Genomic DNA, 15,585 nt, shown 5'->3' on the forward strand with positions numbered 1-15,585 from the left:
ATACAAAATAAGGTCACTTTTCACTATTTTTTGTTGTTGGTGTTGTTTTGGAAAATAGTTTTTTTGTTTTGTTTTGTTTTTAATATTATTTATGTTAACATGTAATGGCTTTATTAGTTTTGTTTTGTTTTTTTTTCAATAGCCACCTGCCCCGGCAGCACCCCTCCCGGGCGGTGCTCTCCCCAATCCAATATGGCCGGGCAGCGGCTTCAACACAGAGAGAATAGCGAGTCTCGTGCCCTTATTAAAGATGGCCACGGTCACTGTTCGTTGCCAAAGACGCCAGACAAAAGAAATAGGCTTCTGGTCCGTAACCAAGGCGACCGCCACATGAGATATCCCCGCCCCCTGTCCTCTTACCAGTATCAAAGATGGCCGCTCGCCTCTAGTTTGTATGATGACTCAGTTTGTGCGAATTCCTTTGACTTCCTGACCACAACTAAAAGGGCGGCCTCTCGCGTGAGAATACACTCAAAGCGCAAGCGCAATACCGCTTTCTCTGCCCGGGAAGATGGCGGCGCGACGGATGTGTGGGAACCCGGAGGTTCTGCGCCTGTTTCGGCCTCAGCGCCAGGTACAACCCCCCTTTAGGCCAAGATCCTGGCACACAGCCCAGCCCACCTGTCCAAAGTGGGCCAGCTCCACCTGTGCTGACAGCCCTGATGACTTCGACCCCTGAATGGGGGCTTATCTAGCTGCATGGTGGGGTTAGAAAGTCTCAACCTCTGACCTGATTGCTTTGCCCTTAGTCGTGACCTCCGACCTCCTTGATGGATCGGTTTTTTGTTTTTTTTAAAAGAACTAGAGACCAGAATTCAAGTCCTGCCACTGCCACTCGTGCAGGGTGACCTTGAGCAAGTTCCTTAACCTTTCAGAACCCATGTGTTTTGCATCTATAAAATGAGGACAATAATTGCTCCTAGGCCATTTTCACTAGGGGTCCTTTGAGTGTCACTGTGTAAATTGCACAGCATTTCGAGCAGCCAGGAGGACTCGAGTTCAAATCCAGCCTCCGACACTTACCAAGCCGTGTGGCTTTGGACGAGTCACTTAGCCCTAATTGTAAAGCAGGATGCACATGTAAAGTTAAGGGCAGCTAGGGGGCGCAGTGGAGAGAGCACCAGCCCTGAAGTCAGGAGGACCCGAGTTCAAATCTGCCCCCAGACACTTAACACGGCTTAGCTGTGTGACCCTGGGCAAGTCACTTAACCCCAGCCTCAGGGGGAAAGAAAATGTAAAGTTAACAATAAAGTCACTGTGGCAGGAGTGGGGACTATCTGCAGTCCGAGGGGGGTCTCTCACCTGTCATTTCCCTCCCTCAGTTCCACAGCATCTCCAGGCATTCGGACTGGCTTCCCGGACCACACTGGAAACAGCCGCCTGGCGCCTGCCTCTCCCCGGCCACACAAAGGTGGGCAGTGTCTCCCTTTGTCCACAAGCTTGGCCCGGGCCCAAGGTGCCTCAGTACCTCCACCGCCCTGCTTGCGGAGAGCCAGGTGAGAGGCTGGTAACAAAGACGCTCCTTCCCCTAGAGAGAGGCTGAACCCGGTCTGGTGGGGAGTGGGACGCGACGGAAGGTTCTGAGAAAATCGAGTAGAATTAATATGGGGAAATGCAGGAAGAGACAGACCAGCGGTCCTCACACTTTCTAAATAGGGGCCACTTCACCGGACTGGGAGGCGGGACTAGAGAAAAACAAAGCCTCACACACTGCCCCCGCCCCTCGGGCGCATCTGGCCCCGGGCCGGGGTTCCAGAACCCTGGCTGTATGAGCCAGTGCCAAGTGGAGGGAGCAGAAAGCGCAGTAGCACACCCGGGGCTTACCGTAAATGGAAAGAACAAGATGAGCTAGACTCGGTGTTGTGAAGTTTTAATAATGAGGTTTAGCCTCGAAGAGGAGTTGTCAAAATAGGTCTGCGGGAGCCGAGTTAAACGTGCCAGTGCCCGAGAGGCGAAGTGGCCACCCAGAGCTACACAGGGGGCTGCATGGGGTTGATGGGTTGCTTAGCTCTACTAAGCTTTTCCCCCCTTTTATTCTTTGTTATAAAAGTGCTCTGGGAGTAGAAAAAGGAGGACCATTTTTAAGAAATTTAAAGGTAATTGTTATAGCTAACGTTGGGTGGTCCTTTGAGAATTACTTGCAGTTTACATGTTATCTCATTGGATCAAAACAAAAAATATCAGCCTTTTAAAGGTGGCAGTCCGAGTGACGGGGATGGCGGAGGTGGTGTGAATGTCAAAAACCACCACGTTAGAAAGGACCTCAAGGAACGCGCCTTCTCACCCTTATTGCCTAGAAGCGCCGGAAGTAGGCGTGCTTTTTAGAAAATAGCTGTTTGAGTCTCAGAGGTTCAGTCTGGCGGAATGGCCCGAGCCTCCCATAAAAGAAAATGAAGTTACAACAAGAAAGATTTAAGTTTTATATATAACATGGGGGAAATTCCTATTCCCACATGACCTAGGTACAGACAAAATTATCCTCCCAGCCTGGAGGTTCTGTGCAAGTTATGGACAGTATGGAAAGAATGGGGAGTTAAGAGGAGCAAGTGGATAAAGATGTTGCAGCATATATGAAGGAACAAAGAGAGACCCACGGAGATTCCTGTTATGTGTTTTTTAATATTTTGTGGATGTATTTTCATTTTTTATATCACTCATTTCCTAATGACTCCTTGTCATCCCCACCCACTAAGCACTAGAGCACAGTCAAACAAACCAAATCACACATTGGCTCAACCGTGTCTGAAAAACAAAATGGATGCATTGCTCCAAATCTGTTGCCTGCCTCTCTACTGAAAAATGCCTAATTATTTTCCCACTAGGCTCTTCACCATACTAAGTTTCTTTTCCTCCAACAGGTGCAGAGCTCTCCCATTCTCCCTGCAACCCCTTCCCCAACATCAGTGACAGAGGTGGTTCCAGCCGGGGCTGCCGATGTAGTCCAGGCTGCCGCAGAGCAGAGCCTCAGTGACCTGGGGCTAGGAGGCTATACTCCCGTGGGGCTGGTGCAGAACTTTCTGGAGTTTGCACATGTTAACCTGGGCCTGCCATGGTGGGGAGCCATTGTTACAGGTAAGGGGGATCAAGACCAAGAAGTAGCGGGGCGGGGTCTTGCAAGCAAAAAGGATTAGAAAAGTAGAGCCTGATGAAGGAACGTCTTAGTGATGACAGCCTCAACTAATAGCAGGAGAAATTACTTGGGTAAGAAATACAGATCCAAAGACTTGGATACATGATTTCTTAAAGTGACATTATGAAATCTATGTGTGATATGCAGTTTGTGAAGGGTCCTCATGCCCAAAGATTGCTGGGGAAGGTAGCGAGGATAAACGGAAATCACATAGTAAAAGGCAATGGTAGAAAAAGGCTTTTGAATATTGAAATTCTGAATATTGTAGGAGGGTTAGAACACAACAATTTAAAACTACTATCATGATCACTGTGGGCCAGAGGGGAAGAACTTTGGTCTAAATTGCTGGGAAGCTGGTCATGCAGAGTGGGTAGGGAAACAAGAAGGTATTAAAACAGTAAACCATCAATAAATGCTTCTTTCTCACTCTAGTAATAAGTGAACTCTGACAGATTCCTAGATACAGAAAAATTAATATTAGGCTTCCTGATTGAACAGTAAAGAGATGGGAGCTTTCTCTAATCTGTGCCCTTGGTGAGGTTATCCCTTCTTGTAGGGACTTAATCCCAGCCCAATTTAAACAGATTTGCATCTGTCTTTGCTTTGTCTTTACTAGGCACTATTGTTGCAAGATGCCTCATTTTCCCCCTCATTGTGAAAGGCCAACGGGAGACAATGAAGTTCAATAACCACCTGCCACAAATCCAGAAACTTACCAATCGGATGAACGAGGCCAAGTTGTCGGGGGACAGAATAGAGTGTGAGTCAGTGAAGGGGGAAGGGTGGGACAGAAGCGACGTGACAGCGGTCACTTGTGGAGCCTTCTGGGGTTGGGCAAGTCCTGGAGGCTCGTGCATACCCTGTGAACGGCCCAGGGTAGGGGAATGTGTGAGTTAAGTGGCAAGGGAGATATTTCCCTGCTCTGGCACCCCATTGTTAACTTGCCTCACTTTTTCTGGTCAGTTTACAGGGCCGCTTCAGAACTGCAGCTCTATCAGAAGAAAAATAATGTAAACCCTCTGAAAGGATTAATTGTTCCTCTAGTTCAAGTGAGTAACTGGACTGTTCTCCTCCCAGGCTTCCAGGACTCCTTTCTGAACTGGTTCCCATTCTTCATCCTCTTAAGATATAGTTAAGATTCTGTACTGACTTCCCCTTCGTACATTGTAGGATTACAACAATAAAGACTTATTCCTCCTGTCTACCTTTTGCCTAGGCTCCTGTCTTCATCTCCTTCTTTATTGCCCTGAGAGATATGTCCTCTCTCCCTGTGCCCAGTATGCAGACTGGTGGGCTGTTGTGGTTCCAGGATCTCACGGTAGCAGACCCCACCTACGCACTGCCCTTGATAGTCACAGCATCGATGTGGGCAATCCTGGAGGTAAGCTTGGATTCTCCTGCAAAACTGGTTTTTGAAGTGCGGGTAGCAATATAAACTAAATTCTGAGAAAGCAGGATAAACCGTAACACTAAAAAGGTTATCTTAGGAAGCTAAGAATAGCAGTTGGGGACAAGAGTGGTAATCTGGCTTATTCATGAATTCAGCTGTGGACCTTTTGCTTTTCAATACTGGCCTGTCCTCATTTATACCTTTATTGGGTTCTGTGAAAACTGTTCGGGTTATAGTTGGTTTCATAGAAATGGTCAGTCTAGTCTAGCCAGCCCCATAATGTTACAGTGCTGTATGGTTATGATGTCATTGGATCATTCCTCCAGAAATTTAGTTGGGCAAGAAAATAGATGTAGCTTTATCTTTCACTTTTCATATGTCTCTGTCTTCTCTGCCTCCCTCCTTTATATGGACTGTTTCCTTATTGACAGCTGGGAGCTGAAACTGGTATCAACAATGCCAGCCTGCGTATGATGAAAAATGTCTTCCGAGTTCTGCCCCTCGTGGTCTTGCCCTTCACCATCCATTTCCCCACGGTATGTCTTGTCTGCCTGTCTGCCTGCCCTAAATTCTGTTGCCTCACACGCCGGAGAGTGTGATCCTAAAAGTCCTCCTCTTTTTCCAGGCAGTGTTCACATACTGGTTCTCCTCCAACCTCTTCTCACTGGTCCAGGTGGCTTTCCTTCAGATCCCAGCTGTGCGTCTCTGGCTGCGCATCCCAAAGCAGATCATACTTGAGCCAGGCCAAGGCCAGACTTTAATGCAGGACGGCTTCTTTAAGAGCCTCAAAAAGGGTAAGGCTTGTGTCCTAGAGAAAGGGCATTGCTGGAGGGAAGGCCTAAATGCTGACTTGTAGCTTATCGCTTCCCCCGATAGGCTGGAAACATGCCCAGGAACTTCACCAGTTACAGGAGCAGGAGCGCCGCATGCGGAACCAGCTGCAGCTGGCTGCTAGAGGCAAGTCGTTTTCCTTGATTTGGGATTCTAGGCTTATCTTAGCTTCAGTTTCTCCCTTCTTATCTATTTACTCTCTTCTTCTAGGCCCCTTACGACAGACCTTTGCCCACAACCCCCTGCTACAACCTGAGGGAAAACAGCCTTCTACTAACCCCACCACTACCAGCAGCAAACCAAAGCCACAGAAGCCCTGGAAGGATACTCTTGGATGACTGCTGTAGTACTTACCATCAAAGGGCCAGAGAACAGTGACTACCAAGAGCCTCAGAGTTCCTGAGAGCAAGATCTGGACAATGCTCCCTACCCTGGCCCTAGGAGCAGTGGGAATGAGAATTTTCTCACAGGTGTTCAATGCCACAGACTCTTAATAGACCAACATACAAAAGTGGGTATGGGAAGGCTTTCAGTGATATATGCATAGTGAGCATCTGAGCCATTTTCTCTTCTCTGGGAAGGTAATAAACTTCTATATTCATATACTATTTCCTGATTCCTTCTCAGTAGTCAGCATGGTAAAGGGTTTGTTTGACAAAGCCTAGGATGTCAGGATAGAAAAACTGGGTCAAATCCAGCCTTTGTTATCATATAGGTTTAAAAACAAAAACAAAAATCTTCCCAGCCCATAGTTCTGTTTATTCCATTTACATTCATGTAGAAACTTTCCAGCAAAATAGTCACCTTTGCTTGAAGAAGTATATCCCTGAGTTGGTTGAGAAGTCAGATCTAATTAAATCAATAGCTCATGTCTGTGTCCTATACTTTCACCCCCAACTCTGAGAGATAATTCACTCTAATTTTGCACCTGTTACAGATGCAATGCAAAGTCCCTACAATGGACTTATGATCATATAGTTTCTAACTGTCAGAATTGGGAGTAGAACCATGATTTTCTGTCCCTGAGTTCAGCAGACTTCCCAGTCACATTTTCCCTTATCTTTGCTACATCATACATAAGGCATGGCTCTAAAAAGACCCCATGCAATATTTTTTCAGATGATGGGTCTAATTAAATAAATATTTATTAATGAAAGTAACTTTTTTAAGACCAAGAAAGAGATATTTGCCAATTTGGTTATAGATTCCACTGCCTAATATTCTTTTTGTGTTTGTCCTCAGTGGAGGTAGAAATCAGCTTTTTAATCAACATTTTACCATTTAATAATTTAACTCTCTTTAAGTTCCATTTGAAACAGTAATTTCATCTGACTATATAAAACACATGGGCTTAAGGTTGGAGGGAAAGGAGTACCTGGGAGACACTTACAGAGCATCAGGATTTTTTTTCCCATCTCTATACCACATCTGTGAAAATCACAGCCAAAGTCATCCCAAAAGAAAATCTGACAGTACAAATAAAGAGGCCACTGTGTTCCCTTTTATTGTTATCCAAGATGGTCCTACAAGTGCCCTCTGCCCCTTTGGTAGGTTCCTCCCTGATGAAGACAGGAGCACTGCTAGCCCTGGTGGGCTTCAGCGGGATAAAGGGATGGGTGGGTGGAGCAGAGTTCAGCTACTGATTAGTCATTCTGGCACCTGCTTCTGTTTTTCCTCCTCCTGAGGAAAAACTAATAGGAAAACCAAACCCAAGGCATGCTTCTTCCCCCCCAACCTTCCATTTTAAAAATCTTGAACAATTAGTAACAAAAACAATAAATTATTCTCCACATCTCTTAAAGAATAAGTTCAAATGGTTCCTAAAGTTGTCCCAAAGCAGGTTCTGGACTTGGTAGGCTGTCTTCAATCTCATCCCTCTGGCCCTGGCCACTGGGAAAAGGAAATCCCCTGCCCTCATTGTCTTGTGAGGGGAGAAGTCAGGTTGTTGATTAGTCGGACTTGGAGTCCTGTTGCTTGGACATCTCTTCTTCATCTTCAAAATCCATCTCTGAAGCAACAGACATGCAAAGGACTTGGAGATACTTGGTGACCAAAGCTACAAAGAAGAAAGAGAAAGGTCACAAAAGAAGAAGGATTATCTGAAGATTAGGGGAGGAGGATCTGCATCAGATTTGAGAGCAGGAGGGCCCCATCTGAAGGGCAGTCAATAACTTCTCTGAAGGCCAGAGACTTAGAAATAAGGGAGATCTTCACCTTAAAGAACAAGACATAAACTTCAAAGTCAAGGTCCAGGATCCCCCCGACTCACCCACAGTCCTCCGCAGACAGTGTGGCCGCTTGTGTTCTGGCACTCTGACAAAGAAGAAGTAAAAGGGCAGGCCTGAGAGGGCAATGCCAATGCCGATAAGGGAGTTGATGGTATCACTGTAAAGAGGGACAGCCACCAGAAAGACAGTACAAAGGCAGAAGACGATGGGGAAGAACAAGCTCAGCTGCAAATGGAAAGATGAACAGGGCATTAGACAGCTTCAAGTTCCTAGTGTCCTGAGGAAGTCTGTGATAACTGACACCCAATAAGGTCATCAATGTCTTCCCCCACTTTTTTTTTTAAATTATTGCCCTTGTATGAACCCTCTAATTTTCCTTCCATGAAGTTTCTTGTGTCTAGTTCCCAACTGCCCCTGAACAGTCCTGGCTCAATGTTCTTTCATTAGGAGGACTTCCTGATGTTTCATAGAAACAAAGTTAATAGATCACCTTGAGGGGCCGATGTCGATTGGGTTCTTTCCAGCGTAAGTAGAGTTGCCCCACAATGGAGAGACCCACGAAGAACCAGTAGCTGAAGCTGTAATAGTTGATGAGCTGGAAGATGTCCTCCACACACAAGTAGATGAGTGCCATGGCTCCCTACGATATACAAATCCTGGAGCTACCAAGAACTGGACCCAGCCTCCCCCAGAACAGCACTATTAATACTCCCTCCATTAACAGCCCACCCATCCTTTAGGATAACACTTACATTGAAGAGCAGGGATGGCACTGGAGTAAACCTTTCAACATGAATCATGCAAATGGCATCGGGGAGGTGGCCTTCTCGCGAGCCCACAAAAAAAAGCCTGTTTCAGGTAGGAGAAGGGTGGCTGAGGTGGACTGAAGTGAAGGAAAATTCAAAACCCACAATGTACAAGGAGAGCCGGAATCTGAATGGTGGGATCATCATGGCACAGTTGCAAAAGGTAAGAGGTGTATTTATCACTGAGCCTAAAGAGTACGATAGCAGGCTGGGCCCCACAAGTCCTCCCACCTGTCTATAGTATTCCTCAGTAACCATAGTATCTCAAAGGAATACCCAGTCTTACCTGGAAGCCGCCACAATGGAAGCATTGAGACCCCCAAAACAGGATAAGGCAACGGCCAAGGGAATTGTCCAGTTGAACATCCCAAAAATTCTGTCAGCAAATGTCTACGTGGGGCGAGTAGGGAAAAAGAATGTTTATTGTATGAAAATCAAGGTACTCTCCCTCCATCCCAGGAACCTCATGCTTGCTCCCTAAATCTGAGGTTACCCACTCTCCAATTGCACCTCTGAGGTCTTCCATTAATGCTGAAAGGGACAGGGACCTATCTATCCTAGACAAACTTCCTTGCCCTCTTGATGGCCATAACCCTTTACCACAGCAACAGCATCACTGTCCATGATGTCCATCATGCTGAGCACAGTGTAGTAGGCCACATTGGTCAAAATGTAGATAATGGTGACAATGGGCATGGAAATGCCAATGGAGAGGGGCAGGTTCCTACAGAGAAGAAAGGGCACAAGTTAGAGCCCAACACCCTGTAATTGATCTCCCAACATCCAAAGGCTCTTCCCTGTACCTCTAAGAACAGTAGAACGGCTTGCTATATGTCTACCTTTAGGCTACTTGCTGAATGAATGCTGTTTTATTAAATACCACCTAATAGGCACTGGGCTCACATACTGAGGATAGATGGAAGCACAGTTCCTTCCTTCAAGGAGTTTACATTCTCCTAGAGAAATTTGGTATATACACTATTTTTTAACCATAAAGTCCTGTATAAGTAGTCATGATTACATCGGCCTAAGTCCAGCCCTAATTCTATTCTAATTCTCAATCTATTTGTGACTAAGGAGCTTTTGGAAAAGGTGCCATTAAACCTCCACCACAGATAGAAAATTGATGGACTCTACAGATTGAAACAGTTATTTCTCTGTTTTTCTTGGGGTTTGTTTTTTTTTTTTTTTTTTTGGTAATATAACTAAAGTAGAAATATGTTTCATATGTATAATGGGTATTGTCTTTATAGATGGAGCAGGGGTGGGAGGGAGAGAATTTGGAATTGAAAATAAGAAAATTAAGGAGATGGGGCTACTACTTAAAAAAAAAGAAAAGAAAAAGAAAAACCTTCTGCTATACAAATGAGAGGGAAGAGTTGTTTATAAGAAAAGAAAATGTGGCTAATAAAGGGCCAAACTACAAGATAACAGTGCAGGATGGTAGAAGCCATTTACCCAGAGCCTAAATGAGTCCAATTTGCTAATGAGAATACCTTCCCCAAGGCACCAAAGAAAAGATATTTTCTAACAGTCTCCACTGAAAACCTCACTACAGATAATACAGGAAGGCTCTAAAATGTCCTATGGAGAATAGTTAAAAATAAGAGAGAGAGCCATCTATCTTAACCAGTTTACATACTATTCTAAGTAGATCTGGGGTCTTTGACTAAAGGGTCTTTGAAGGTCCCTTCCAGACCAATAATGTTATTGAGGGCACTCCAAAGCCAGATGGCAGTTCTAGTCATACCAGTTCTGTCCAGCAGGTGGAAACAACATTCTAGCCTGAATCCAACTTGTTTCTACGAACTGCCCCCAATCAGGTTCTGAGCCTTTACTAAAGGGCCACCTTCATGTTTCTCAAAAAATAATATGGTCTAATATCCATATCATTTTGCATGAGAACCAGGTTATTCACAACTCTAAAATGTACCCAAAAATGTGTCCATCCTTTGCTTATTTTCTTCTTCCTCTGCCCCTCCAGCTTGTGTTTCATCAAGGTGGCCACTAAATTCCCTCCACTTTGACTGAAATGTTGACTGTTCAGAATTGGGCCAGATTGGGAGGTTTTCAGTACTATTGCTACCAGGCATATTTCCCAAAAGAGATCAAAGAAGAAATGTTCTATATATACAGAAATCTGTAAAGCAGCTCATTTTCCTATTACTGCCAAGAGTACCACCATCCTCCTCCTAGTCGTCCAGGCATGAAACCCGCGTGCCATCTTAAACTCACCAGCCCCACTCCCCCCATCTCCAGTCTGGCTTCCTACCATTTCTGCTAATGTCTCTCATGTATGCTGTCACTCCCAGGAAGCCCTCATCACCTGGTGCCAGAGCTACTGCAACGGCCTTCTGGTTGGTTTCCCTGCCTCAAGTCACTTCCCCATCCCAGTCTGTCCTCCAGTTAGCTGTCAGATTGATCATCCTAAACCCAAGGACTGATGAGGTTATTCTTTCTCACACACACACACACACACATACACACACACACACACACACACACACACACACACACATCATTCAATAAATTCTGGCAGTTTCCCAGGATCAAATCCTTTTCTTTTAAAAGCCCTTCATAGCTTGGCCTCTTCTTACCTTTCCAGTCTTCTACCTTACTCTCCTCCACATACTCAGTGATTCAGTGACAATGGCTTGCTTGCCATTCCTCACACACAACTTTCTGTCTCACAATTGCATTTTCACCAGCAGACTCTCAAACCTGATTATTCATCTCCATGTTCTGGCTTCCCTGACTTTTTTCAGATCCCACATTCTGTAAAAAGCCTTTCCTATTCCTTAATTCTAGTGCCTTCCCTCTGAGATTTATCCTCTTTATATTTTGTTTGTAACTGTTTACATATTGTCCCCTTCATTAGCCTGTGAGCTCCATAAGGGCTGAGACTTTTCCCTCCTCTGTATCCTTTTTCTTGTAGTAGCAAAGAATAAAAAACTTAGGGGTTGCCCTTCATTGAGGAATGGATGAACAAATGATGGCATATGAATGGAATGGAATACCATTGTTCTACAAGAAATGATGAAAGGATGCCCAGTGAAACCTATAATCTAGAATGATACAGACTACTCCTTGGGGTTATCACCATTATTAATGATGACTCCTATTTGCCTAGGTGTCTAGCCACAGAAATGGAAAGCTAGATATTGTAGTGAGTTAAAAGAAAACAGCAACACCGTGCTATAAAATGGGGATGGACAATAAGAAAATATCTCACAGGGTAATTCTAAGAGTCAAATGAAATAATGTATATAAAGTACTTTGTAAACCTAAAAGTATAAGCATTTATTAAATACCTTCTATCTGCCAGGGGCTATGCTAGGCCCTAGTAAAAGATAAAACAAAGCAGTCCAGGCCCAATCAGAGCTCACATTCTTACAGAGGAAGAGAAATGTGTACATAGAAATATATACTAAATATGTAATTTTTTTTAAATATGGCGAAAAGGCAGTTTCAGAGAAAACTGGTAAGAATCAATGAAATGAAGTGAGCAGAATCAAGCAAACAATTTATGCAATCACAACATTGTAAAAGCATTTTGAAAGAGTTAAGAATTCTGATCAACACAATGATTAACTATAATTCCAAAGGATCAGTAATGAAGAATGCTATATATCTTCTGCTAGAGAAATAACAGACTACATATGTAAATGAGACATTTTTTAACATGATCAATAGGGAATTTGTTTTGCTTGATATTTGTTACAAGGATTTTGTGTAATTTTATTTTTACTCCCCAGTAGAACTTGAAAAGAAAGCAAGAGAATATTAATGTTTGTTCGTTTTGTTTAATAAAATTTAATTTTTATAATATTCAAGGTTTTCAAACAAATTAATTCAACATGGTAATAAATTTGGAAAATAAGGAAAGGATGGTGAAGGCTACAGAAGGAATACATATATAAGATCTATAAGACTGTGTACACTCTAATCTCTTAAAAGTATCAGGGTAAAAGGTAGATGAAAAGCCCTACACAGGTAAGTACACAGGAAAGTGTAAGTATGAAGTCTTTGGTGGAGTACCTACCTTTCAGGATTCTTGATCTCCTCAGTGACATAGTTGAGAGTGTCCCAGCCCGAATAGGAGAAAAGAGCAGAATATAGTGCCAAAGCAATATCTCCCATTGAAAATGAAGACCCCTCAAATGAATTTTCAAAGTTAGTCGCCTCTCCTGGAATGCAGAAAATTTTGTGGGGTAAGAATATTAAGACAATCCAACAATCTCAAAGTGATTCAGAATAGAAGGTAAAACAAAACAAAACAAAAAACCCCACTAATGCAGATGAACCTGAATTTCTTAGATCTTCAGAAACTTGGAAAAGATAATGTCCAGACTAAAGGTGGGGAAGGGAACAACTGACAGTCTCTTAGGATCCCAGATTTAGAGCTGAAAGGAATGTAAGCCAACCTTATTTTTCAGATGCGGAACCTAAGGCCCAGAGTTGTGGAATAACTTATCCAAGACCATACACCTAGTAAGCAAACCCGTCCTCTCCAAATCTAGTGCTCCTTTCCCTATCAGCATGCTGCCGGGTCAGAAGAATAGGAGAGGATCTGGGGAGAAGTATTCAATGCCGTGGTGTCCACAGAGAAACCGGGACCTCTTAACTGGATGCAGAGATCCCTGAGGGCCACAGAGCGACTTAGAAAACCCCGTATTAATATCCCATGGTCTGTTCTGTGACTCTCCAGGTCATTGTAATCTGGTTCAAAGGGCACTCGGGGAGTGTTATGGGTTGCATACAGCCCTGGGTCTCACATTTAACATGTCTATTCCAAGGTTCCGGTGGGGATGCTGAGGGTTAAGAAGCCATGACATAACAAAGACTGGGATAAACAAAAGAGTTCCACAGTTGTGCTTAAATTTGCCTCCTTAGTGGTCTCTTCTGGGCCAGCCAGAAGGATAGATCAAATCTAGATAAGAAAGAGAAGTTTAGTATCTAGGTGAATGATCTTGCATCTAAATGGGCACACCCACACACACCTGCACCTTTTGAAAATAGGCAGGGAAGAGATTCAGGTGAGCTTGTTTCCACCTTTGCCTACTCCCAAGAGTATCAAAGCTCTAGTGTGCAGCAAGGTGCGAGGGCCCCTGGAAAGCCCCTGGACCCAAGCACATTCCATACCCTTTGCCAAGACCAGCTTTGCCTCTTACCCTGGCCTATTTTGACAATGCCAGCAATGATGACTGCAATCAGGGCCAGGACTTTCGCATAAGTGAAAATATCCTGTACCATTGTTCCCCATTTGACATAAGCACAGTTAATGAAGGTTAAAAGACCTGGAAGAAAAAAAAAACCTTGGTTAATGACCATATCAGGGCAGGAAAAGGGGGGAAAACATTGATTTCCAACCACCTTTGGGTCAAGGTGTCTGCAGGGCCAAGAGCCACTTCAGCTCCCACGTGGTCTTAATCATCATCATCCCCAAAATTAGCTGAGCTTGGACATATACCTTGATCTAAAGATCATGGAGCTGCCAATTAAGGAACTATGCCCTTGCCCTCAAGTAACTCGCCATCTAAATTGAGGACATGGGACAAACTCAGATTATCTCAGATACATGGTAGAAGTAAGTAGGTAGTGAATGCAGCGGATAGAGTGTTAGACATGGAGCCAGACCTGAGGTCAAATTGAGCCTTAGACATTTTTATTAGCTGAATGATCCTGGACAAGTCTATCCTATGCTTGCCTCGATTTCTCAATCTATAAAATTGAAATAATAACAGTATCAACTCCCAGGGTTGTTATGAAGATCAAATGAAATATTTGTAAAACTTTTTTGCAGACCTCAAAATGCTAGCTATAACTATTAGTATGGCTAAACATACATTAATAAGAGAGGGCAAAAAATGGTGGAAAGAGATTGCAGAGGAGAAAAGTTTTGCTGCTTCTCCCTTCCCCCAGTTACATCCCCCTGTTCTGACTCTTTTCTGTTACTGCTGAGTTATTTTAACCTTGATCCTTTCCCTGAGAATAGTCTTGTTGTGACTTATCCACTGTCTGAGCCAGCAGGTCAGGACGTGTGACCAAGGATTAGAATCTAAGCCAGACTTCCCGTGCCTGCCAGCCCTGTTGCTTATTTTTCTGTTGAAAGAGACACTTGGAACTGAGAGGGCCGCTGAGAATAGGTAGGGGCTTTACCTCTGGTCCAACAATCATCTCAGTGGGAACAACTACAAATATTCCTCAGGCAATTCTCTGGATGTAACTCTAGAATCTTAGCATGAGGGAATCCGGTAAGAACTACAGAAGCCCTCTACTCCAATGCTTCGTTTTTACAGATGAAAAAGCTCAAAGAAGTTGTGATTTGTTAGTCCCTGGTAGAATTCACCCTTCAACCCAAGACTCCCAGCTCCTTGCCCAGACACTTTCCACTGCACCACACTGCCTTCCTCACTATTTCCTGTGGCTTTGTTAAATTTCATAGGTCACCCCTCAGATGAAAGAGTCAAGGAAGAAAAGCCCACACATTGTCAACAGGCAAGTTGGCTCCAGTAATACAGGATGTGAAAGGAAAGAAAGGTGAAAAAAAGCAGTTTTGAAGCCAAAAAAATCTTTATTCGAATCTGTTCCTGTCCCAAATCTCCCCTTCCTTGCGTTCTCTCTCTTGGTTTTTCCTTCTCTAACATAGGGTAGACACATTCCCTTGGAGGACAAATGTGAACCATGTTATTATTCTCTCATGGGCTCCCTTCCCCTATGGGCTTCAAAGGAAAAGACAAAGTCCATCTGTCATACAAGTGATAAAACTGAATCACACCGGGAGACTTGCCAGCTCCAGACCGCCAGGTCAGCTGAAGACTCCAAGACCTGCTCAGCTCAAGGATTCAGTTTTATCAATATGGCCTCCCAGCTCCTTCCATGCTCCAGTCTTCCCATTTCTTTTTTCTGGAACGCTCACAGCTATATGTCATTATAACCAAATGACCAAAATAATCAAAAATTAAGTGTTGTTGCTCAGTTGTGTACCACTCTTCCTGACCCCATTTGAGATTTGCTTGGACAAGATACTGGAGTATTTTGCATTTCCTTTTCTAGCTCACTTTACAGATGAGGAAACTGAAGCAAGCAGGGCTAAGGGACTTGCCCAGTGTCACAAGGCTAGCAAATGTCTAAGGAATGATTTGAACTTCCTGAGTCAAGCCACAAATCTGTATCCAGCTAAGAGTGACTCCTCTCCCC

The 15,585-nt window shown here is 44.0% G+C and overlaps 2 protein-coding genes across 3 annotated transcripts in view; one reads left to right on the forward strand and one right to left on the reverse strand.

The window, feature by feature from the left end:
* The first annotated feature begins 379 nt into the window (after nucleotides 1-379).
* OXA1L (OXA1L mitochondrial inner membrane insertase) lies at nucleotides 380-5,959 on the forward strand. The gene is made up of 10 exons (XM_074294227.1): nucleotides 380-574; nucleotides 1,323-1,496; nucleotides 2,859-3,072; nucleotides 3,747-3,890; nucleotides 4,094-4,179; nucleotides 4,347-4,511; nucleotides 4,952-5,056; nucleotides 5,146-5,314; nucleotides 5,397-5,477; nucleotides 5,562-5,959. The coding sequence occupies exons 1-10, from the start codon at nucleotides 512-514 to the stop codon at nucleotides 5,687-5,689; spliced, it is 1,329 nt and encodes a 442-aa protein (XP_074150328.1). The 5' UTR covers nucleotides 380-511; the 3' UTR covers nucleotides 5,690-5,959.
* An 860-nt stretch (nucleotides 5,960-6,819) lies between these two features.
* Nucleotides 6,820-15,585, reverse strand: part of SLC7A7 (solute carrier family 7 member 7) — a 43,587-nt gene continuing 34,821 nt past the window's right edge. For both annotated transcript variants that reach the window (XM_074294225.1, XM_074294226.1), the window contains exons 4-11: nucleotides 13,557-13,682; nucleotides 12,428-12,572; nucleotides 8,986-9,109; nucleotides 8,672-8,775; nucleotides 8,332-8,428; nucleotides 8,070-8,219; nucleotides 7,621-7,804; nucleotides 6,820-7,407 (exon numbers count right to left, since the gene is read on the reverse strand). In XM_074294225.1, the coding sequence (XP_074150326.1) occupies nucleotides 7,301-7,407; nucleotides 7,621-7,804; nucleotides 8,070-8,219; nucleotides 8,332-8,428; nucleotides 8,672-8,775; nucleotides 8,986-9,109; nucleotides 12,428-12,572; nucleotides 13,557-13,682 (1,037 nt within the window). In that variant the 3' untranslated portion in view covers nucleotides 6,820-7,300. The remainder of the gene's footprint in view (nucleotides 7,408-7,620; nucleotides 7,805-8,069; nucleotides 8,220-8,331; nucleotides 8,429-8,671; nucleotides 8,776-8,985; nucleotides 9,110-12,427; nucleotides 12,573-13,556; nucleotides 13,683-15,585) is intronic.

The sequence above is a fragment of the Sminthopsis crassicaudata genome, chromosome 2, assembly GCF_048593235.1.
Source record: "Sminthopsis crassicaudata isolate SCR6 chromosome 2, ASM4859323v1, whole genome shotgun sequence".
Lineage (NCBI taxonomy): Eukaryota > Metazoa > Chordata > Mammalia > Dasyuromorphia > Dasyuridae > Sminthopsis > Sminthopsis crassicaudata.

Bases quoted from the DNA above. Each gene is read 5' to 3' on its own strand.
- OXA1L (XM_074294227.1), top strand. From the start codon at position 512: ATGGCGGCGCGACGGATGTGTGGGAACCCGGAGGTTCTGCGCCTGTTT. The intron at 575-1,322 runs GTACAACCCCCC...TCCCTCCCTCAG, and splicing joins TGTTTCGGCCTCAGCGCCAG to TTCCACAGCATCTCCAGGCA. The intron at 3,073-3,746 runs GTAAGGGGGATC...TGTCTTTACTAG, and splicing joins GTGGGGAGCCATTGTTACAG to GCACTATTGTTGCAAGATGC.